The 24,370-nt window shown below is 36.1% G+C and overlaps 1 protein-coding gene across 1 annotated transcript in view; it reads left to right on the top strand.

The window, feature by feature from the left end:
- Positions 1-24,370, top strand: part of CPEB2 (cytoplasmic polyadenylation element binding protein 2) — a 51,780-nt gene that overhangs the window by 25,558 nt on the left and 1,852 nt on the right. Inside the window, 8 exon segments of the mRNA XM_030946814.1 lie at positions 3,954-3,977; positions 7,479-7,649; positions 9,255-9,344; positions 14,969-15,087; positions 15,358-15,472; positions 17,267-17,448; positions 21,919-21,963; positions 21,965-24,370. The exon segment at positions 21,965-24,370 is cut by the window's right edge and continues 1,852 nt beyond it. Coding sequence (XP_030802674.1) covers positions 3,954-3,977; positions 7,479-7,649; positions 9,255-9,344; positions 14,969-15,087; positions 15,358-15,472; positions 17,267-17,448; positions 21,919-21,963; positions 21,965-22,147 — 929 coding nt within the window. The 3' untranslated portion in view covers positions 22,148-24,370.

A 24,370-nucleotide genomic window follows, 5' to 3' on the forward strand; every position in this document is an offset into this window, starting at 1 on the left:
TTATGTATCTGTTTCAGCTTAAGCTGTAAAAAAAAGTAATGCATTTTTAATGACTGTTATCTCTCAAAAGTCAAAAAAAGATACTTTGGAATGGGTATACCTGATTGCAGCTTTCTCAGCTTAGAGAGAACATTTTTGAAGCAAGTAATAATGCAAGAGTCAAGTTTATTGGGATGTAGGGTGTTTTTCCCCATTATGAAGTTTCCCCCACTTTCTCTTGTTTTAAAGCATTGAATTTTTTCCATTGCTGTTGAAACCTAATCCCCGTTTGATTAGTTTAGCAAGGGGGTATTAGACTTCTTACAGATACTGTAACTGGTTGTGCTTCTAAACAAAACACTTCAATCAGAAATTACTGAATTACTTCAATCAGAAATTACTAAACTTCCTATACAGGAATTGCTAAATGAACTTCTGTAGTCTTATAGGCGTGCCAGCTTGAATGGTCATAATGATGTCTTTCAGCCTTAAAATCTATGAAGGTGTTATTTCTAAAGAAATTTAAATAGAATTTGGACGCCCAAATCCAATAGAATGAAATGGGAATTAGGCATCTACCTCCTTTAGACTATTGGGAAATTATTGCTGTAGCTGTTTATGGATTTCTTTAAATTAGTTATTAATGAAAAAGGCTTCATCATTTCTCTGTTGCCATTTGATCGTTATGTCACAATGTTAGTGACAAATCATATTTTATCTTTGTAGGAAGTTTCCCTGATAGTTTTTCCTGATACACAACATAGTATTTTTAATTCAGCTTCATCATTCGGCTGAGTTCTTGCAATATGTGTATATTTGATCTCTGGTTGTGTATCTGAAATATGTGTCTGAATAAAATGAAACCATACTTTTGGTATCTTTGTGGTAGCATTGCTCACACAGTGTACAATTCTATTGTCTTGAGGTTAGATAAACATGCACAGCAAACATATTTACGTATGTTTTAAATCTGTGACCTGATTTACATTGTGGAAAGGGAGATTTTAATTTTTCTGATGGGTGTAAGCTGTATTAGCATGCAAATTCAGGGATATAGAAAAAGAAGGTTTTAGCTAAAATCTTTGTTGTATATGCAGCACTCTTAATTTCGGAAGGTTCCAGTATTACTGGATTTAATTTTATTGGACATCATTATACTTCTTGTATGTGTTGCCTAATTGATATTTTCTATAATGAAAGTGTCTTTCATGCATTCTCACTCATTTGAAATCTTTCCAAGTTACTGGCTAATTAAAATATCCAGCTTTATAAAATAAAAGGCAAATTTCTGTATGACTTGGTATTTGGACAAGATGAGGAAAACAGTTTAATCTCTCCTTTTTTGTTGCTGTAAATCAGTTATTTGCCTGCAGTGTCTGGCCTTTTCCAAAAGAGCTGTCTTTCCTGCAAATATTTATGTATAAACACGTGCACTGATTATGTGTATGTTAAATACATCTGTATAGTCTTGATGTATAGGTAAACTTGTAATTAACTATATTTATACAGCTGCCATGCCCTGTAAGCATGCCTGCTCTGTAAGGTGTAAAACATTATATGCATATTATTTTAATAAATACAGAAGAGCTGCATTTTTCTAGATGCAAAGTAGCACTATATCTCTGCCCACACTAGTTTACACTCTAAATGAGCAAGACATGAATTTTAGGGAGGAAAGTTTGCCATACAAGTAAAGTAAATGATGTGACAACATCAAGTACAGTTTTTCTCCCGTTTTCCCTGATTTCATTGTTTTGCTGAAGCAAGAAATACACAGATAACTTTGGTACATTGTTGCAATTTATATATATATAAAACACTGCACCATCTAGTGTTTTAACTGCATGGGGGTTTTTTTAACATTTTAGTAACTCTTTTTTGTTTTTCCTTTAAATTACGGTTTCCTTTTTTTGCATGCAGAAAGAAAAAACTTCAGTTGTTCTGTAACAAAATATTTTTCTCCATATCAACTTGTCTTAAGTAGGAAAATGTAAGAAAATAGCTGAGCTGGTTTGGTGGGCTGAAGGGGGTGGAAGAAAAGAAAAGCAGTACCCTGACACTTGTGCCAAAAGATGAAAATATTGATATGCATCACTGCATTATCCTTTGAGAGAGAACATGGCACTGCAGACATTGCTGTGTGGATGGGCTGCCCTTGAATTTTCCCTTCTTACTCTAGTTTTATTTGTGGATGGAATTTATTTTTTAAAAAAAGCATGTGGGGGCTAGGCAAGAGCTTAGTGACGCTCCTGCTAATGCTCCGTGGGAGTCACTTTGGCCAGGAGTCAGAGAAGATGTGTACATGCTGCAGCACTGCCACAGAACTGCATCTTCTGAGGGCCTGGCTTCAGGGAGAAATCATGTCTGAAGCTCAGCATCAGAATCCCCAGCACCCAGTGAGAGAGCTGATCACACAGAAGAATACACAGCTTTGTGGATTCTGTTTTGATGTTGGAAATCTGAATTAAAGTGTTTACACTTGTTTAGGTACCCAGGTCTCTTTCAGAAAGTGGTTTGTTTTTTATTTTCTGTTTTGGCTTTCCAGTAGAAATTTTAATGATATGAAAGCTTTTGAGCAAAAACTATTCTCTTCAATAATAATTATTTCGGGTGAGAGAGAATAAATTTGAAAGCAAGTTCAGTACAAATTGGATAGAAATATCATGACTGTTGTGTAAAAATAACTTTTCTAAGGGAGCAAAAACAAGAAATATTTTTTCAAACTTTCATAAGCAATCCACTGAATTTCTAGTTGGAAGGGATTAAGATAACAAAGGGAAAAATAGTATATCTAATAAAATTTTTGAAAACCCCTAATCAAATAGGAGGTACCAGTATATAAGTATTTCATAATATGAGAATGGAACAATGAATGACATTTATGAATCCGTGATTTTGAGTCAATATGTATTTCAGTGGCCCAGAACAACAGTTGTTTTTAGGAGAAGTGTATGTATAGAGGCCTCAGAAAATGAAAACAATAATGCCAAGACGCAGCAGTCTGTTCCTAAATGTTGCTGTGATCTTATGGTTAATAGTAACATCTATTTGGATACTTAATGCCACTGTGTAATGATTAAAGTAATTTTTCTCAGATACTGAGTCTGTTAAACAGGAATAGAAAATACTCTGTGGAAATGTAACTAAGAAATTGCACAAAGCTTAATAGTTTCTGTATTAGTAATCTGTCTATTTTTAGTTTTTTAGCCTTCAGGCAGAGAAGCAATCAGTATGGTCTGCTGAACTGTAGCTGCAAGCATGATCTCTTTAAGAATCTTGCAAAACTCAGAAGTTAGGAAAATCTTGGATTTACTTGCAGTCTATGCAAAATTGTTGCTTTGCCTTTGTGCAGTGTTTTTGATACAATGCTATTTCTTGTGACTTGTGCCCTGATTTCGTTTGCTAGTACAAGGCATCTTTTGTTTCAAACAAAACCTTGCGGTTAATTTTCTGCTAGGTCTTTTCATGAAAAAGGAAGGTCACGGCTTACAGCATTTGCATTGTCACTGCAAAGGACTGTACAAACTGTTCCATGTGGACCAGGATGTGACTGTGATTAATTTAACACTTGCTACATGCTTTTTACAGTACTATTTTCCTTTTTACAGTTTCAATACCATATGTGTGTTATTTAGGCACTTGTGTAAGATACAAATCACATTTTGAGGATGAATTGCAAAGTTCCCATAATTAATTTGTCCATAATTAACATGAAGTGAAGATCAAGTTTAAAGACGTTGAAATATATGAAAGAATTTTACTTACAACTGGTGTTAACATCAATTTAGTAGTAAAATAGTATGGTATTTATGTGAGATTTTAATGCATTCTCATCTACAATTATCAGTACCAAGTACAGATGCAGATTTTTACTTACTGCTTACCCACATGGTTCTTTGTATCTTAAATATTTTAGTCTGTGGGCATGATACAGTTATTTGACATTTTACAATTTGTCCTTTGTTTGCATGCAGCGAGGAGTTATGGGCGAAGACGAGGTAATTCACTTCTGTTTGTTACAGTTCAATTAATTCTGATCTGTTACTGATCATTATGATTAATTAATCCAGATTATTGATTGTTATTGCTTATCTGCATGTTATCTTAGTTTGGGGAGGATGGAGGGTGTGAGGGAAGAAGGAGTACAGTCTGGATTGTTATGATCATTGTTCTTTTAGAGTCTGAATTGAAAATCCTTTAATCAGTTACAAACTGCAGTTCTAATCATGGTTTAGTTCATGCTAATGGCTACTGCTTGCAGTCATTACCCCCTTTAAAAGTATACAGTTTGCTAGTAGTCCTTCTAACTCCTTTTGCTTCTGTAGAAGCAGTAGTGTACAGAGTAAAAGCAAAAAGCCTTTCTGAATTTACAAGAAATCTAGTAGACTACTCTTAGAAGTAGTAAACACATCTTCATAGTATAAGCCAATATGTACTCACTAACCTTGGAAAGCTCTACTGTGTTAACTGTGCTAGGATGTGATGTGAAGTTGTTATAAAGACCATGTAAAACATGCAAGAACAAAGTACTAAGATCTTTGGTAGCTTCTGGTATTCACCACATACGCATCTGTTCATGTGTCTGTCTTGGTCTCTGCATTGGTTCATAACCTAATGCTTGGTAGCCATAATCTGGAGAGGGAGGATGTTGTAGATCATGGCCAGTGGATGTAACAGTACAATCATTCTGACAATTCCTGCCAGATTCTGCTTATTTTTTTACTGTTAAAAAACAAAAAGAAGTGTTTAGAAGGGCTAATCCTTTTTATTCATAGTCATCAGGAGAAATGCAAAAGCCTGTTGAAATGGAAAAGCAAATTACCTTTTTGCTTTCTTTATCTGAGAGACATTTAGAAGTGAAGAGGATGGAGAAGAAAGTAATAGGAGTCATAGAGACATATTACTCTGGAAGTGTTTATCTATTGTCCTTCATGTCACCTTAGCTCTCACAGGAGCTCCAGTGCTTTTGGCAAACCTTTATCCACATTAAAGTTAAACTGAGCTCTGTGGTATCACTTCAGAACACGTTCTGCTGGTTTTATTTGTAAAGAACAATTGTCATTGTTCTTAGATTTTGACATGGGTCTGTGGGTACAAATAAGTTATTCTGAGGGTTATTCTAAGACTGTTTCTCCCATTATATACTTGTCTATATTGTAAGTTTTATTGTCTAAGAAGCACTTCTTATAAACCAAGCTAAATTACATAATTTTAGATTTAAGATATTGAGAATAACTCTCGTCTATTAGTGGAATGTCTTAAAATTTCCACTTCCAGTTACCTGCAGGTTCCTGCAATATGAGTCTTATTTCTTCCATCATGCACTTCTTCCTGTCACTGTCATTATGGTAACAGCTCCATCTTCTCCATCATTCACTTTAGTAATTTGGAAATTCATTGCATCCAACTTTCTTGGTTGCACAACCCAATCTTACCACTTGTTCATATACATCTTAAAGATTTGATCATTCTTACTTGTCTTGATAGCTAAAATTCCTATCTATAGTATGCAGCTGCTACAGTCATAAATTCAGTCTTGCTCCTCTCATGCCTAAACAGTTGATATACAAGAGGAATCTTCTTGCCTGCTTTATCCAGCTGTGTTAGCTATGTGTCTCCATTGCTCGCTCACCTTTCTGTCCCATTGAGGACCGGCTGCATGCTTCCACTTCCTCACTTCCCACAACTCTGCTGATCTGTTGCAAGACCTGTTTAATGTGTCCTTACAAGACCAAGCATCTCTTGCTCCCCACTAGTCATTCTCAAACATACCTATCACCAATTCTAATGGAAAGGAGTCTGCTGCAGCTTTCTGCATTTGCTGTACTCCTCTTCATTGGACGTCTGCTGAAGACAGATATGCCACCATAAAAATGGTGTAGTTAACATTCTTTGTTACAGTGCTGCAGTCATGCTTTTAATTTTTATCCTCATGATACTTTATGATATTTGCTTGTTTTATATCATCCTGTTTTATATCGTCCTTTCATTCCGTTTTTTTGTTGAGGTACCACATCAGTGTCAGTAGGGATTACTGTAACATAAGTTGTTGGTCGTAATATTTGCTGGTTTCCACCCTTGTCTTTTAAACACCTGGTTCTGAGGTGGTCTTGTGGAAATAAAGGGCTTTCATACTGCTCTCATCCCCAGCTGGTCAGCATTGGATCTGCTGGTATTCCTACCAGGCTTTACTGCTAATGTTCTCCTGAGCTGGAGAATTAAAGACTGCAGTATTGCTCACAGCCAAGGTACTGCAGACTCAGCTGTCAGGGACCTACTGGTCCTGACTATGGGTTTTCAGTGGGTGAATCTGGAAGAAGTTGTCTATTTAAAATTAAAAACTAGCTTGCTTCCCAAAAGTGTGCTAGGTTGTTTTTTGATTTGGCTTTCTTGCTTCTTTTGGGGAAGCAGTTAATTTAATTAATGATTATTTTTTAAATTAGTGGCAAACAGGGAAAATGGCATTTCAGAAGAAATAGTGATGTAGATCATTTGCTTTGCTTCACAAAGTCTTTCTTTTGGTGCTTTTTGCAATTAAAAGACTGAGTTCTGAATTTGAAACTATCATTAATCTTCATGTTGCTGACTAAAGCAATAAAAGCTTGAATATGCCAAGATAAATATCCTGGCCTTCTGAATTTTTTTTTTGTTCAGAGTTCTACAAAATTTGTAAATATGAAATGGGCAAGAAATATGCAGGACAGAATTACCATATTTTCACTTCCCTCTGCGCTCCAGGTGTCTGTTTGGGTCAGATTGCATTTGCAAAGTCATCCTGTGAACTTCTCAGATTTTACACTTGCTTTTCAGGGTAACAGTAAACTCACTGGAGTTTACTACATGTTAGGAACCGCCACAAGGCTTCCCTCCAAAACTGTAGTAAATTGAGAGTGAGAAGAATAAATCAGCATTGTGACTCATTTTTCAAGTGTTACATTTTACACATTTACTAAAATTCTCTTTTGCTTTCTTAGAAATTGAGTATATTCTTATGTTAGCAGTATCCAATACCTTTAGAAATACATGTTTGAAACTTGCGATAGTGATGTTTCTGTTTCCCTTTTCAATGAAAATTTAAGGGGTTTAGACACACTGTAGTTATTCAGGTGGAGGAAATTATCAGTTTAACTTGAAGCTAAACCAAAGGCAGACTAACAAAGCTCACTTAAGCAATCTGTAATATTTTCTTTGCATAAATAAGACCCTTTAATTAAAACAAAATTACCACTTATCTACTGGATGCAGCAGAGCAACTACCATATAATGTAATATGAAGTATACACTTAGAATGATGTCAACTTGCAATCTTGAAATTCCATTTTGAAGTTTAACACATTTTTTCATTCTCTTAATTTTTCTTTAAACTAATATCAACTTTTCTAATATCTTGGTGTTTTCATTTTGACTCTCCAGACTGCTTTTTCCCATTCCCTAAAATTCAAAAACCACATGCTGCCACAAAATTATTTTAATGTACATTATTATCTTTTCTTTTTAAGGCCGTTCTTCCCTCTTCCCAATAGATGATGGCTTGCTGGATGATGGTCACAGTGATCAGGTTGGAGTCCTGAATTCCCCCACCTGCTATTCAGCTCATCAGAACGGAGAACGAATCGAGCGTTTCTCTCGGAAAGTGTTCGTTGGAGGGCTTCCACCGGATATTGATGAAGGTGAGCTGCCTGAAAACCAAGCAGGCTGTGTTGGGAGGGAGAAACAAAAACAGGTCATGAAAAACCTGACTCGAGTAGTAAAAATAAGCCACTCAGAAAAATAATGTTGTGCAAAAGGCTGTAAATATATGTTCTTTATGTAAGTTGATGGGTGTGTTGAGCTTAGTATCATCTTTTTTGGTTTTGGGATGTTGCAGTTGTTTCTGATTCTGCACTTGCAGATTAGAGTTGCATGTAATGCCTGGAGCATGTGCTCCTGCTTGTCTTGCATATTCCTTTCAAGTACATCTTAGCCCTCCTCTATCTGTGCCTGCTTTATTCTGTAGTCATGGGAAATTTCCATTTGTAAATGAATTTCATATTCTATTTTACTATTACCTGAAGATCTCAGCAGTGATGTAGAAAGGTTAATGTTATTCCTGATGAGAAATAGAAACTTAGGCAGAGCAAGGTCAAGTGGGAGAGCACTCTTGATGCATTGAACAGAGACTCTACTACAGAAACTCAGATTGTTAGCCAGCTGACATTGCTTTGTACACCAGTGATGATTTGAAGTAATTGTGCTGTTTAATATGAGGTTTCTCCTGTGCAGATAAATGTAAATTGCATGTTAACTTTCTAATATCAATGGAAGTCCTGTTACGAGGTTCATGGTAATCCTAGAATAACATGCAAACCAGATAAGCTGACTGTGTTTAATTAACTTTCAGACATGGAAGGACCAGATTTTGGTTCCATTTTCATTGAGACACTCTCCTATAATCTACTAAGGGATTTATTTTGATATGCTTCAGCACACAGTTGCCTATAATACTAATGCTAAACAAAGCCACGTGGACATATATTTTATTTCTCTCCTCCCTGTTTATATGATGATGGTAGGATATGACTGAAAGAAATTGATCATACCTGTGTTTGAGTTGCTGCTTTTCTATAGTTCAGAGTATTTTTAACCCATGGCCAAGGCTTTTCCAGTCACTGACATGTAAGTGTGGCTGGGATAGAAAGAACTCAGAAAGTTGTGCAAGGGGCATAGTAGATCTTGCAGCAAGGTTGTTGGAACCTATTCATGGTTGTTGAAAGCACCTCTAAATAGACAGTTTTAAATTTCTGTCTCTGATACATGCATAGTGTCTGCTATAGAGTAGATATCCTGTATATGTTTCCTATATATAGGAATCTACTAGCATGTTAATTGTGGTGGTATTTGGTATATAAATATCTACTTACAACACTCTGAACTGTACATCACTAAACAGTAAATTTATTTTATTTCATTCAAACCAGATTCTGATTTGAATTTAGGGAAGTACCACACAAGTTTTCAGTAATGGTTTTAGTTGCCCATATACTTCTGAAATGCTGCTGGTTTTAAGCAATAAAAAACAAATGGAAGATTAAAGTCACCAGAAATATGTTGTATAAATATTAACACTCTGGAGGATGCATCTATTTAAGTCTTTTGTTTATGAAAATTGTACATTTTGTTTTGTTTTTCTTCCCATGAAATGTCAACCTTTGCTAGAAGCAAAGGTCTTTGCTTGATAGTATTTTTCATTGAGTTACGTAATTTCCTTTAATTGCAACTATTTTACATGTTTTTAGATGAAATTACTGCCAGCTTCAGACGATTTGGGCCCTTGGTAGTAGACTGGCCTCACAAAGCAGAGAGCAAGTCCTATTTTCCACCAAAAGGTAAGAGAGTTAGAAGGTTTTGATCTGTTAGTGGGTGCAAATCTTGCTCTGGGAAATTGTCTCATCTTTTTCTAAAGGATAAAATGTAGAGTCCCTGTGAACACTTATATCTGTTGGTTCAGTACAGATCCAGGTGTGGTTCCTTTACATACTGAGTCTAAAACCTGTTATTTTGTTACTGAGCCTGATCAGGTCAACACTCTGTAGTTGTATGCATCATTGATCACTTCTGTATTTATATTTCTGTCTAGTTTCCAAAACTGAAATTTGATCAAATTTTTTAAGACAAAATCTTAGATAAATATTTTCCTAGGAAGTTAAAGGCAGGATGCAGAAGGATGCATTTGCTTATCTGGTCAAGATAATAAAATATGCATCTTTCACTTTTAGGATATGAGCTTCCTGTTGAAGCTCCAGTCTTTTTGTTAAATGGTTAAATACTGATTTAAAAAAAATATTTCTAGTGTTGCTGTTAGATTATATTTTTTACTATTACTTACAAAGTCTTGGAAAAACCATTCTGTAGATCAAGTATATTTTGTACATGTAGTCATGTATTGTTGCACATAAAATAAATGCAGAGTGTGATACAGACATGAAAGCAATGCAGAAATTATTGATTTTGTAGAGAATGCAGAAGTTCATTCCTTCTGTGGAAGTGACAAATGTAGGTATAGTTCTTTTGTAAACTGATTTTTATTTATCTGTGCATCTTTCCTGGGGAAAAGACAGGATTATTATCCCCAATGGGCCCTCTAAAGAGTGGAAAATGGAATTGAAAGCATTTGAATAGCATTTATGAATGCTACATGGAAATTTTAAGACAAACGAAGAGGCTTTGGCTTTTTTGATTGTCAGCCCAGCCCACAAAGCTACTGTCAAGTTAAATTTGGTTATCTTAGACTGCATCTCTCTTCATAAATTACCAAGAGAAATTCCCAAGGAACACTTTGAAGAAGATGCATCTCACAGAGTCTGTGATGAATATATAGAAGACAGAAGATGTAATATATTCCTACCTGAAAGGAATGGATTCTGGCATTCGTTTCCAAGGAGATAGTCCTATCTCAGCATCTGAACATCTTAAGGATGTATTTTCAGACTTCTTTATTTGATAAAGCTTTTCATATAGTTGGGTTGTTTATAATGACTGCAGTAAGAAAAAAACCCAAACTGTGTTGTAAGTAGAGCTTCTAAAGGCAGAGAATACAAATAGAAGAACTTCACTGTATTGATCTAATTAATTCAGGAAACATTTGCAACCTAAATGCTAAGTTGATTTCCCATCGTTAGCTGATCCTTACTTGAAAAATAAAAGCATTTAATGTTCTATCTTAACACTTCAGCCTAATTTTTAGTTTGCTGCATTATTCAGTATTTTTTGTGTGTAGCCTAACACATTTAAAATACAGTGTCAATTTCTCTTTGTAAATACTCTGGAAACATACAACTGCTGAGTGTTACTGTGTATGTATCTCTTTTGTTCAAAGCAATACATGTGACCCATAATTATTTTGCAGAAGAATTTCATTAAAAATTGTCTTTCATTGGTATTACTTGTGTGAACAGACAAGAACCATGTATACATACATTAATAAGATGTCTGAAATGGCTAAGGATAGGCAAAAAAAAGCTTTGAGATCAATCAGTAATTACCAGTTGAGAAATACATACTATATTAGTTCAGGGAATTAATGTTTTTTTATTCTTTTCAGTCTCCATTTTCTAAATTGTCACTCTGCATTAAATTAATTCACTGTCTGTATTTTTCTTAGTTCAGTTTCATTAGAGATTTGCTATAGTATTGCTTTAAGACATCTCAGAATTAGGCCATTCTGGACTAATTCATGTAAGTCTTCTCTGTGGTGAAGAGATGAAGCCTGTTTTGTTTTGGGTTGGTTTTTTGTTTTTTTTTTTTTTTTTTTGTTACTGTTCAGTTTTCCAGACTGTGCTTCCTTCCAAGCTCTCTGCTTACAGAAGGTCCTGAGGGAAGGCCAAGTTCATAATAAGTGTTTCTTTGCTGAAAGAAATTCAGAAAGTGTCTTGATCCATTAAGGCAGGCTGCCTCCTGAGAAACACCAACTGCTTGTTCTTAACTAATTACATTTTGTGTTGGTTCACCACAAAATTAGATCGAAACATAGCTGGAATTTTTACAACTTTACACTGATCTTACAAGGAAGCTCTGTTCTGAAAAAAACCCTCAGTTCAGCTCAAAGTACAAAGTCTGTAACAGTGATCTGCCAACTGTGATGCAGAATTCCTTCCTTTCTGACTTGCCACTGTTTATCATAACTCGTGTTATTACGTAGTTGGCAAATACACTTATTTGTGAAACAATACACATGTCCAAAGTAACTTGCTGGGTTGAGGACTCCTCCTTCTGATAATGAAGCTCACAAAGAAATGGTGCCATAAAGATATGGAAATTAAAAAAAATGCCTTCCAAAATACATCCAGTTGTTTGTGACCTCTGTACTATTTATAGGCTGTCTCAGAGGATAATCTGATTTAAACAGGACAATGTCCCCAGCCTTATTCTAACTGGTTGTTTTTGCTGCCTTGTGTGACAACAGTTGTGCAGTAACTTCTTTCTTCAAGGTTCCCACTTGCTAACTCAGAGCTGACTAGCTGAAAAACTCAAGTTGGAAATGTTCTGCTTCTAGTTTCAGAAGCAAAACCCCAGGTCCATACAAGTTCTGTTGAACTTGTTACCTGCTACTTTGATCACACTGGATAGGATCAAACTCAAGATTCAGGCAAGTAACTGTAGGTATCTTCATATGTGATTCGTGTCTAAGCTTCCTTTAATCAATGTGAGTCTGGCCAGCAGAACCAGTGAAGTATAGAGGGCAGTTCAGGTCACTGTAACATAAGCACATTGAGCTTGATTCATTTAACCAGACTGAGGGTATCTTAAAGACTAGATACATGGGTCTCACAAATATAGTGCAGCACCACATTTTTTCATCTTACATGTGTTTTGGAATTTATTCTCCATCAAAGATGACTAAAGAAAAAATCTAAAAGATGGGTTATGTAGATCCATTGTCTGTATTAGCCTGCAGCTTGGACTGATTCTTTGTGATTTAAGTTAAGGTGCAGCAGTCTCTAGGCAAGAATGGCGCTATACTGAGGCCATTTAGTACCCTCAGGCTGTGGAGAGTCTGTCAGGACAGTGGAGGAACCAGCCCCAACCCAAAATACCACTGTAGTCACTGGCATGGCACTATATGGGCAGTGCCATCCTTGATTGCACTGATTTTTCTTGACTCCTCCTCTAAGCCATTAGTGACAGGAATTAGCTGGAGGTTGATAAAGCTGCTCTCTGATTTCTACACAGAATATGCATAACAAGAAGCATGTTTTCTCCCTCTGGTAAACTTTCATATTACTTTGAAATAAATAATTCTTTTCCTTGCTAAGAAAATCATGTTAGCATGAATCTAGTCCAGAATGCTTTGCTTTTGATTTGTTCTTTAAATAATGAATACCAAAATAAAATTTCTAATGAATACCATGAAAAGTTTTAATCTGGTAGGACTCTTCAGTCATCTCAGATTTTCAAACTTACCTGATATGCTTTCTGTTCCAGTGCTCACCAATCCATCTCTTCAGTGAGCATTGTAAATCATTGAAGGTCTAGAGCTGTGTACTACTCCAGAGGGGAGTAATACAGCTGAGCTCATGACATAAGGCTCTCTGAGGCTTTGAATTAAACCAAGACATGAGTACATGCTTTTAGATGAGGTTGAGAAGGCAGTATTAATGTATGTTTTTTCTATTGCTTTCCTTTCCATGTCAGGAGTGGTAGTATGAAGTGACCCAAGCTTAGCTAGTTGTTTAGAGCATGATGCTAATAGCAGTCCAAGTTGTGGATTCAGTCTCTATATGGACTATTCAGTTAAGACATGAATTCAGAGATCTTTGTGTCCCAACCAACTCAGAATATTCTGTGAAATCTGTAATAGTCTTTATCATTCCTTGAGTTCCTGTACTTAAATTTTCTATCTTTTTGCAAGTTGCTGCAGTAAGCATATTAATAACTGCAGACGTAGAGGTAGATTATATGGAGGCACTTACCAACCTTGTATATCTGGAACCATGTGGCAGTACCTTTGAACTGCATTAGGAGAACTGATGAAAAATAAGTATCTGGAGAATCTTTGTATCTCTGATTCCTTGGACAGTATCATGTGTAATTAACCCTCCCTTTGATTAATCAAGTTTTTGCACTCCATCATTCTTGTACTGGGCTCTCCATTCAAGCTGGAATGTGTGTGTGCTTCTGACCAAGTAAGGACAGTTACATGGAGCTTATCTCACCCATGCCACTTGGTGCATGCCCTCATTCACTGAGTTTTGAATGAGTAATATGTGGATTTTAAATTCTGTGATAAATACTGTAACACATCCCTATTAAAACAGATTTTGAATCTAAATTATTGCTGATTAAACTTAAGCTAAACAGGTCATCATTAAAAAATTACAGTTCAGCAGTGAAGAATAGATTTACAAGAAAGTGCATCAGTTGAAGTCCAAAGATTCCCTATAACGTACTTGTTATGAAACTAAATAAGATAAAAATAAAAATATAGCATACATAAAATCTTGTCATGTGTCCCTTTTATGTAGCTGTAATGGGACTGTGGTATCAGGGGTAAGAAATAAGGTACAACTTACTGGAAGGACCAGTATAAACCTTACAGCTTTTTCTTAAAATCCTGTTCTTGTTCCCACATGTCTAAAATCAGTTGTGCATTTGTTTTTTAAATCTTAAGTTGTTAATGCACTGATTCTTTAATGGTCTTCAAGATATACCTACCACCGTTACCTTGATGACCTGCAGTGTCTGTTTGCAGTAAGAAGTGGCTGGTGGTTAATTAGCTCCTCTTAGAAATACAGCAAGATTTCCAAAAGGCTTGGTAAAGCATCCATGTTCCCTTTTCCCAAGCACACTCTAGGGCAGCTGCTTTAGCATTTACTTCTCCATCAAAGTCATAAAACCATAACTTTACATGAAAATTCTTAACTTGGTAGTAATCTCAGAAAGAAATTTGAGTTATAGTCACTTTAAAGTTTGTTTTCGTATACAGCCCTAATTATTCTATTGGGTTATTTGTAAAGTAACAAATTCAGTGTATCTCATACTGTAACTGTGAAAGTAATGTGTCATGTTCTTTGCCTGTTTGACTGTTTGGTTTTATGTAGCATTAAATAAACATTTTAATTCTTTTTTTTGGTAGTGTTTGAAAGGTTTGCTGGGTCATTTACGTAATAAAATACTTTGATCTAATCTCCAGAATAGAGATTAGTCCTTTGTGCCAAGTCGGATTTTCATTGTATAATGTCCTTTGCAGCCAATGAATGATGTTTAGCCTAGACTTACAGTGCATGATAGAGCAGACGTGTTTGCTTTTATTTGGTTATTAGTCTCATCTGACAATTCCTTTACAGATGGAAGTTCTGTTAATTATGGCAATATAGTACATAGTTAAAGAAGATGACTAATACAAAAGAGTTGGTTTGACTTTATTTTTCTTTTGTATGGAAAAATGAGTGGCAAATATGATTCTGGAAAATAAAGATAGAAAAGCAATCAATTGGTTTGGGTTCTTTTCCAGGTTACGCATTCCTCCTGTTCCAAGAAGAGAGTTCTGTACAGGCCCTGATTGATGCCTGCATTGAAGAAGATGGCAAGCTCTATCTGTGTGTTTCCAGCCCCACTATCAAGGACAAGCCAGTAAGTACACAGTCAGTGGCCTGCAGGCTATGGCTGCCGTCTGTCTAAAGCAGCATTGGAAGTTGTGAAGATGAAAAAAACCAAAAGTAAACTACTGTTGGGAGAGCTCAACATCTGGAACACTTGGATTGTTTAAAAATTGTAGTATTTTGTATTAATAGGATTAAAACAAAGCAACTAGACATGCTACAGTAATGAGGTTATGACTAACAATTTCCACATTGTAGTGAAACCTAAAGTAGGATACTGTTTTCTTTCCCGATTTAATAGGTTCAGATCCGTCCCTGGAATCTAAGTGATAGTGACTTTGTGATGGATGGTTCGCAACCACTTGATCCTCGGAAAACAATTTTTGTTGGAGGAGTCCCTAGACCATTAAGAGCTGGTGAGTAGGATCTGTGGCAATTTTTTAAAGTAAGAAAGTATTAGAAATAATTTGTACTAGGCATAATTTTTGTAGCTGAATATAGATATATGTAAATTGAATCGTCTTGGTAATGTTGACTGCAGTACAATAGTCATGTATTCTTAAATTTTACTGCTGTCTAGGTTTGGCCATAAATCAAAATTCATCATTGAGATTTGCTGGAAAGTGTTACCTCTTTATAGCTGTAGCATAAGCTATGTCACAAGAGGCATAAAACAAAGAGTTTCATTTTAAAATAATGCTATGGAAACATCTCTGCCCTGCTCCATTACTGTGGAGTGGTATTTGTACCTGCTTGTCATTGTGCATTAGCCACTCTTCTGCTGCTGTCAGGTTACACACACAAACACCAGTGGCAGAGTACTTGAACAAGTGGCGTTGAGGAAAAAGGAAGAAATTCAGAGAGTTAGCACTATCTTTTATGGCACAACATTATATGAGATTGCAGGACTCTTTCTAGATTCTTGCCAGAGGTATGAAGGAAAAAATAAATATTTCTGTAGCTGTAGAATGGTTGATGTACAGCCTGGATAGTCTGCTTTTTCAGATTGTCTGCAGTAGCTTTTTCCAACGTTTTAGGTGGCTTTCTAGAAGTAGGCTGCAGTGAATGTTGGAAGCAGAAGCAAACCATACAGTGGTTGAAATCCCCTTTATTATTAGACTGGCTTCTAGATTTCATTAGTCTTTCATAGCTAGTAATGAATTTTATTCTTAGAGAAAGATGAACTTTCAGATGAAAGATGTAACAAAACTGAGAAGTAATAGTGCAAATTTGGGATACAAAGAATCTTAAATTTTTCTATCTTGGACCTGCAATACTCAAGCTTTTTTGGTATTTTACTTTTAAGACTCTACTTTTGACTGTAATGCAAGCTCTGTGAATGAGTGTAAACACAGTATGTTCCAAGTACAGATTAATTTTTCTTTAAATTCAGTCCAGTGCTCCATATTACTGTGCTGAATGTCTGTGATAAATTTAACAGATGCGTTCTTATGCTCAGCTCGCAAATGCCCTGTATAAGTAAAAATGAAATTTTTATGGCACTGGGAAATAAGAATGACTTCACAAAAGCAGTAAAATTTAAGGAGACTCTTCAAACAGCTATTGAACATCAAGGACTGCTGACACCCCTATAACCTAATACGGAGGGTACTAATTCTGAAAAACCAGTGTTTTCCACCCCAGTGAATTGCAACTGAATTCAGTATAATTTGGCAGTCAGAGGATTGCCAAGGTACTTGATCTGTAAAATTTTAAATTTTTGTTTCTCTGATCTTCAGTATCTATGGTAGGTGTAGCACTGTAGAGATAATCAAGTTCTGTGTGGCTGATGAAAAGATGCTAACTACATTTTTAAATTCAAGTAGGACGTAGAGCATTAGCACGGCTAGAGAACGTGTACCAAGGAATTTGTGGCATGAGGATCTATTTTATACAGCCTACATTCCAATGCCTGCCCAAAAACTCTTTTAATGTAATCCTCTGAAGAAAACTACCCTGGAGTTCTAGTTCCATTATTATCAAGAACATACAATTCCATTGTTCTTGGATTTATGTACCCACAGTGTGAAAGATCTGTCTGCTGAGCAATTAATAGCTTATTTAATATTATTTTAATTATATTTTTTTAATCTTGTTATTACTGTTTCATTGGCTCTTACAAAATTAATAATTAAAATTAACTTTTCTCGTATCTTTAATGTTTGTAGTGTAAGAATAGTTTGAATAAATGCAGTTTTGTTTCTTAATAGTGGAATTGGCTATGATCATGGACCGTCTCTACGGGGGAGTTTGTTACGCAGGAATTGACACTGACCCTGAGCTGAAATACCCAAAAGGTGCTGGCCGTGTTGCTTTTTCCAATCAGCAGAGTTACATTGCTGCCATCAGTGCTCGGTTTGTTCAACTTCAGCATGGCGACATTGATAAACGAGTAAGTTACACAGAAATTTTAAAAAAGGGTTTTGCTCGGTACAGAAACTTCTCAGAGTGTGGTAGCATTGCATGTGATTTGCTTTCAAGGCAGTTTCTATATTTTTTTTAGCATTCATGTAACTCCACTACTTTCAGGAGTATGCCTGAATGCCCCCAGACGAACAACATGTTTCCACAGAGCAGCAGTTTGTTCCTTTGACATATGTTGGACCATATGTTCTTCCCATTCTGGAGTTCCTGGTTTTACTGTGTGCAGGCAAAGGGCTTGAAAATCTTTCTCTCCCATGTTCTAATGAAGCAAAATACTGTGATGATTCCTCTGTCATTCATAAGAAACTCTTGTATTCATTGGCTTCAGATTAGCTTGATACTTACAAACTGCCCTTAATTTCAGCCACAATTGTCAATGCTCAGAAAGTTGGTCAGGCTTAACACCTAAAATACAAAAGGTCTTAACTTTTTCTGTTTGAAAGTCGTCTTAGTACTTAACCAATGCATATTTCTATTTGCTTCAGATGCTTATTCCTAGGAAAAGTAAAACTAACTTATATTAAGACTAGTGAACTTCATAACTCCTCATTAGAAGTATAAAGAAAACTGGCATCTAAATTATGTCAGTTTTAAGGGTCACTAGTTTTGATGTCAAGAGCTGCAGAGATAGTCTGGCATTAATAGGTGTTCTTAAAAAAAGAAAAAACTATGGTCGTACGGGAAGAAGGGTCAAGTAAGTAAAGTAGTTCAAGGTCCAGTCTCCTCTACAGATCAAAGACGCAAGAGAAAGAGGGTAGTACGGTTAACAGGAGTCCGCTCTAAGGAGGCAGCATGTGCTTCTCTCCTTTCAGATAGGCAGAGTCAGCTTTATGTATGTGTCTCAAATACCACTTGCCTTAAGAGCTGAAATCCCCAAACATGAACCTTCCCCGAGGATGAGTGGGTGGGGATGTGGGTAGTCATCTAGGCTTCAAATTAGATGTGATGGCTACATTTTGGTCGTGGGATTGCTATCCTTGTGACTTGCAGCTGTCGTTGACTTGTAACTGCTTTTTGGATACTTATGTAACAGAAAAAATGGCCTTGGGATTGGATGAGGGGATGTAAAACTGTTAATCGTCTTGCATTTGAGTATTTGGACAAAATGGGAGTAAGGAACAGAATCCAGAATTTCCTCTAAATGCTAAATGAGTCATTTCGCTCCAGAATTGAGTATTATTAAGTTTGTTTGAAGAACTGTCTAGCAGGCATTTGCCTGTGAAGTCACCTGACTTGAAAATTAAGACATGGAGTTGGTTCTGATCCAAATTATGTCTCCCTGAAAAGTGGGAAACGTGGACTTGTACCTTGTAAACCATGGGGAACTTTTATCTTGGTCTTCCTCTTTCCATGGGAAGTGTATCCTTTGCAGTAGGGGGGTGTTTGGTAGACTGGCAGTGCCATAATGTAAGAGAAGGCATGATCCTGGCTTTGAAGGCTGCAGTTGCGCATACGTTGTTTTGCTGTTTTTTGTTTTTTTATGATAGGTCACCAGAGATCTAAAGGGCTCTTTGGATGCCAAGCAGGCATCTGAAATGGCACTGCTTGCTGTTTGCAGAGAAAAGGATGTAGTTTGTTAATGGGTGATGGAGCACTGCAGGCCTCTTGGAGCTTGAGGGAAAGAAAAACCAACACAAAATCTACTGCAAATGCTGGATCTGAGAAGCACACAGTATTTGGCTTACATCCATTGAAACTTAATTTATAAAAACAGTACCAAAAAGAAAAAAAAAAAAAAAAACACAAACAAGAACCAAAACAATCCAAATAAACCCCACCAAGCATAGTCAGAATCTGAAGATAGCTGTTCATGGGTTTGGGATGTTGAGGGGAAAAGGCAGGACGATCTAGGTTTTCTCTTTAAATATCTGAATTATTAAAGTTTCTTTTTTGAAATAATTTATGTTCTTTCTTTAGTGTTGCTTTTCTAACACTTAAAAAATTAATCTCTTGAGTCAAGTGTTCTCTTAAATTTGGCATTTCCACATTTTATTACCATCCTCATTTTTTTCTTATTTTAAAAAATGTGTGCTACTCCTGAGGTGTTCCACTGGCAAAATACAGCAGTCCCAAATCTTAACTATTTTAATAAACTTGTCTTTAAGTCCCATGTTGGGGCAGGTTTATGAACTTCTTTGTTTACCTGAGTGGAGGGTTAATCTATATTTTTTAAATTATCTTCTTTAATTAAACCATAAGATCAAACCTTATTTATATAATTACATATATTTATTACCATCCAGTTATTTACATGACTGAGGAGTCATGGAGAAGAGCATCATTTTAGGGAGCATCTTGAATCTTAGCTGAAAGTATGAAAAAAGCTATTTTTGGAAATACTTTTTTACTTCCGCGGAGCTTTTATGCTAATGCCTTTTCAGGCTCTGAAAATACTCTAAAATCAGTACTACTGCTGATTTATACAGGAGCAAGCAGTGAGTATAAATCTATAAACCACTAGTTTTGTAAGTGAGGAAGCTAGTCCTACTTTGGGTGCTGCCTTCCCCTGAGATGTTTGTGTATGGTGGCCAGGAAGGTGATACATTCTGTATCTCACTGAAATCCTCGAGGCAGAGCCTGTTTCGCCCTTTACCTCAGCATTGCCTTTCCATACCAGTTATATCCAGTTTCTGTAGGTCTGCTGTCCTTTCACATTCTTTTCATAACCAGTTTTGTCTGGTCTTTTTCAATTGCTAAATTTTGCAGTTCACCTGTTTATCCTTCTGAACTTCAATTCAAAGTATTTATAGCATTTTTTGCATGTACCTTTTCCAACCTTAACTGGAAATCGTAGTGCCACAGTCACTCAACAAACATTGTGATCTTAACTTCTTCCTTAACTAAGTTCTCTGTAGCTTCTCTCCACTTCTTTTGATGTGTAGGTATATTTAGTTTGTCTAACAGATGTTTTTCTTCAGCAAAGTACTCCTCATTCTGTTTTATCATGTATGAAAGCTCAGCTCCAAACATTTCTTTGGAGCTTCAGCTCCAAACAATTCATTAAAATACTGTGAACTTTCATGTGGCAGCAGTCTGCATCCACGTCATGTAATATTTCCATTCCCCAAAGTGCTTCTCTAATATTTTTGAAATCATCTTCGTACTGATCTTGGTGCATTAGTGCACTGAAGCTTGAAATAAATGCTGCTTCATGCTTTCAGTAATTCTGAGCCACGAACACACTTACTGCATAAGGTACCTGTTTATTGGAAAGTTGAGTGTAATTGGTGATAAGGCAGGTCATTGTAGTGAAATAAGAAGTAGAGCTCATACTGAATATAGATTACTGGAAGACACTTACTCTGACATTTCTAGGATGGCCTCTACTTCTGAAGCTAAGAGCATGAAGCCTATTCAGCTGTAGAACTTCAGGGCAGGGAGCTGGACCTGTAAATTTTTTCCCCTGGAAATATACTGAGAAAAGTATCATTTTAAAGTTCTTAGTATTTGAGGCATATTCTGTCTGAGTATAGAGCATACAGTCAATGTCTGTATGTGGCTATCTTCTGAAGTATTAGTATCTAAGGATAACAGTCTCATGCAGCAGTGAGGAAAATGTGGGATACAACAATACATTCCTTAATGACTGCGTCAACTCATTTTGTGTTTTATTATGAAGTACTTCTTCCTGTCTGATCGCAGTCTGAAGCAGTACAGTTATGCAAAGACATAATGCATATTTACCACTGGACTCCTGCCACTTTTCCATTCTGGCAGTCAGATGAGTTTGGGAGAGAGAAACTGTGTAAGACAGGTGTTTGTAGCTGTCTGTACACTTGCAAAATGGTCTTTAAAAAATATTTTCAGAATTGTATTGAATACAAATTCCTGTACAGTTCAAAGCCACAGAAAGAGAAAGTAATAGATTACCAAAATTGGCAGCACCAAATTTGACCATATTTTAAAAATAGGGATTGAGTTTACCATGAACAGCTCTGCTAAAAGATCTGCATTACAGCTTGCAGAAAGTACTTTTCATTTGCACACAAATGTAGTACATGCAGAGACACTGGTACTTAAAAAAAAAATCTATGTTAAAGAGTAGTCTCATATGTTCAGTTATTTTTTTGGTAAACCGTGTAGAATTGTCATGTTGATGTCCAATTAGGAGACCTTCGAGTGATTGTGTTTTCTTCTACACTTACATTCTCATAATATCATTTGCAAAGAACACTCTCCCAGGGTAAATTAGGGGAAGTTCCTGATGTGGGTGTTTATTACATGCACAGAGTACTTCTAAAGGTCTGCCTTGAGGTGTTCTGCAGTATGGATGGGTCTGAAGGTGATAAATGATAACCAGTAATAACAGATCAGTTATATAAAGGTGTTAATACAACTGACTGCAGATTTCAGGGGTTTTCTGGGGTCCTTTTTTAAACCACACAACTTCAGGTAGAAACAGTTATTAATGGGAATTGTTTCTGTTTGGCTCCAACAGGTGGAGGTAAAGCCATACGTGTTGGATGACCAGATGTGTGACGAAGTGCCAGGGTGCGCGGTGCGGTGGGAAGTTTGCTCCTTTCTTTTGTGCCAATGTCACTTGCCTGCAGTATTACTGTGAGTTTTGTTGGGCAAATATCCACTCTCGTGCAGGACGTGAATTCCATAAGCCATTGGTAAAGGAGGGGGCTGACCGCCCACGTCAGATCCACTTCCGCTGGAATTAAACATGGTGAACCAGCATCTACATAAGGAGAGAAGGGTGCATGTGGCTTACTGTGTTTGAAGATACTGACATGCAGAAGAAATAAGTGCATTCTTCTGCTTTTCACCCCAGCTATCAATACATGCATCTTTATCAGCAGCCAAAACACTACAAGCCTCTTGTTTTTCACCAAAACCCTACATCTCAGGCTTACTAATTTTTGTGATATTTTCATGTTAAAATAAAATGTTTTTTTGTATTTTCTCCAAGTTATTTTTATATGTAAAGTTAAAACTAGATATGAGAATGTTTTTGCGTAGGGGCACACAGTCTGCTGCTATATTTAGTGGGTGAAGCGTGCACTTATTTCTAAACATGGGTTTTTAACTTCAAGATCTGCCCCAGTAATTTACCAAAGGTAGCAAAATAGTGAAGATGGAATATGTCTGCTACAAAAGCTTATTTTTATTGTTGTTGCTATTTTCAGTGTATACATAAACTAAAAATTAGGGTTGATTTTTTGCTCTCCATTTTGACTTGCAAGAAATAATACCTCAAGATAATCTGATTTATTAGCTATTTTTAGACATTTTTAATCACAAGCTGTATTAGCTTTGCTGCTATATAGGTGTTATGTGTAATGCCACCTATTAATACGGGATTGAAACGTTTAAGACACACTGCATTACAGATTAAATGCAGGCAGCACAATATGGCCTAAACTGCCATAGTTTTAGAATGTGAAAAAATTGCATGTTTACTTACCTGTATACACCATATGCATGCACTAGAACTATTAATTAACAAGAGGTGAGTTATTGCAAATGTTCAAAAAAAGGCTCTCTTGAAACTAGGTAGCATGAGCAAATTTACAAAATTTCTTACAAAAAACAAACTTGCATGCATTATTGTGACTGAAGTAAAAAAATGTCCTACATGTGTACAATATGCAAATTAGTTTTAGACTAGAAAGTGCAGCCATTTTGTGACCTGGTCAGTAGTGGAATTCAATTTTATGCAGACTGGATGTAATATTGTAATCCCTGTGCAATTTTGTGATGTGTGCTTCTACTTAATGTGGCGTGATGTAGTATAGATACAAGTTTGAGTAAAAAGCTAGCATTTAAAAAGTTCTTTTAAGCCCCCTTGATTGTTCATGGTTAAGATTCCTCTACAAACCAAAGATGGCCAGCACACTGCTAACCAGTCACCAAATGTGAAACCCATGACAAATGCATACAAAAATAGACATATATGAGAATGCATAATGCTTTAGAAATTAAATCCTAAGTAAAGTCAAAATGGAGAAGGTGTAATATACAGACGGCTAGTTGCATAACAAACTAAATTTTACCTTTAAGACAACAGTGAAATTTGGCTTAAAAAAGCCTTGCTTACATGTTTGACCTGTGTGTGTTGTGGTCTTCTGTCAAACCGGGGTCACTGTTGCATGAGAAGTAGCTACTTGACAGTCAAGGATGGTCTTTTATTTTAATGAAGGAGTTCTACTAACGACATTGCTTGCAGATTTTGAAAAACAAACGTAGTTAGGACAGAGGCAATATTTAACTGAACACTAAAAGAAAATCTTAGCAGTGCTTTTGTCTATCTCAGAGCATTTTTAATGCAACTAGCCCCTACTTTTTAAAGGAACAAAACAGTTATTCTGCAGCCTAAGCAAACACTCAGCAGTAAATGCTGTAATGCAGAAATAAGAGCCTGATGCTAGAGTTGAAATTACAAGGGTGTTGTTCTTTGCAATCCCTTGGGACAATCCTTCATGTAAGCAAAGTGTTGATCTTATGTTGGTTGTCTACAGTGTGCTTTTTTGTACTGTACAATATGTGGTTCATGTCTAACTGCTGTTTTATTGTGGCTGTGGTTCAAGTTTTTAATGTTTAAAGTTGATGCTGTTTTAAGAAGAGCTTTTTACTAATTTATTTGTCAATGTTCCCTACTTGTTACCTAACCATGATCCTCCAGATTTTTTGGAGTATTCTTTTTTAACCTTAACCCTGCCAAACCTTGATCCATTTTGACATTTGTTATGCACTATTTTTATATCTCTGTGAGAGATTTTTCCAACAGTCAGCTATTTTAAGGCACACTTTTTTTGACTGATGACATCTCCTTTGCTATACCTCAATTTTTGGAATTTAGAAAAGAAATCAGTAGTTTTGCAATGTTAATTATTTAGATATAATTTAATTCTGCAGATTTTTTTAAACTTTATTTTCATATTTTC

The sequence above is a fragment of the Camarhynchus parvulus genome, chromosome 4 (assembly GCF_901933205.1).
Source record: "Camarhynchus parvulus chromosome 4, STF_HiC, whole genome shotgun sequence".
Classification (NCBI taxonomy): domain Eukaryota; kingdom Metazoa; phylum Chordata; class Aves; order Passeriformes; family Thraupidae; genus Camarhynchus; species Camarhynchus parvulus.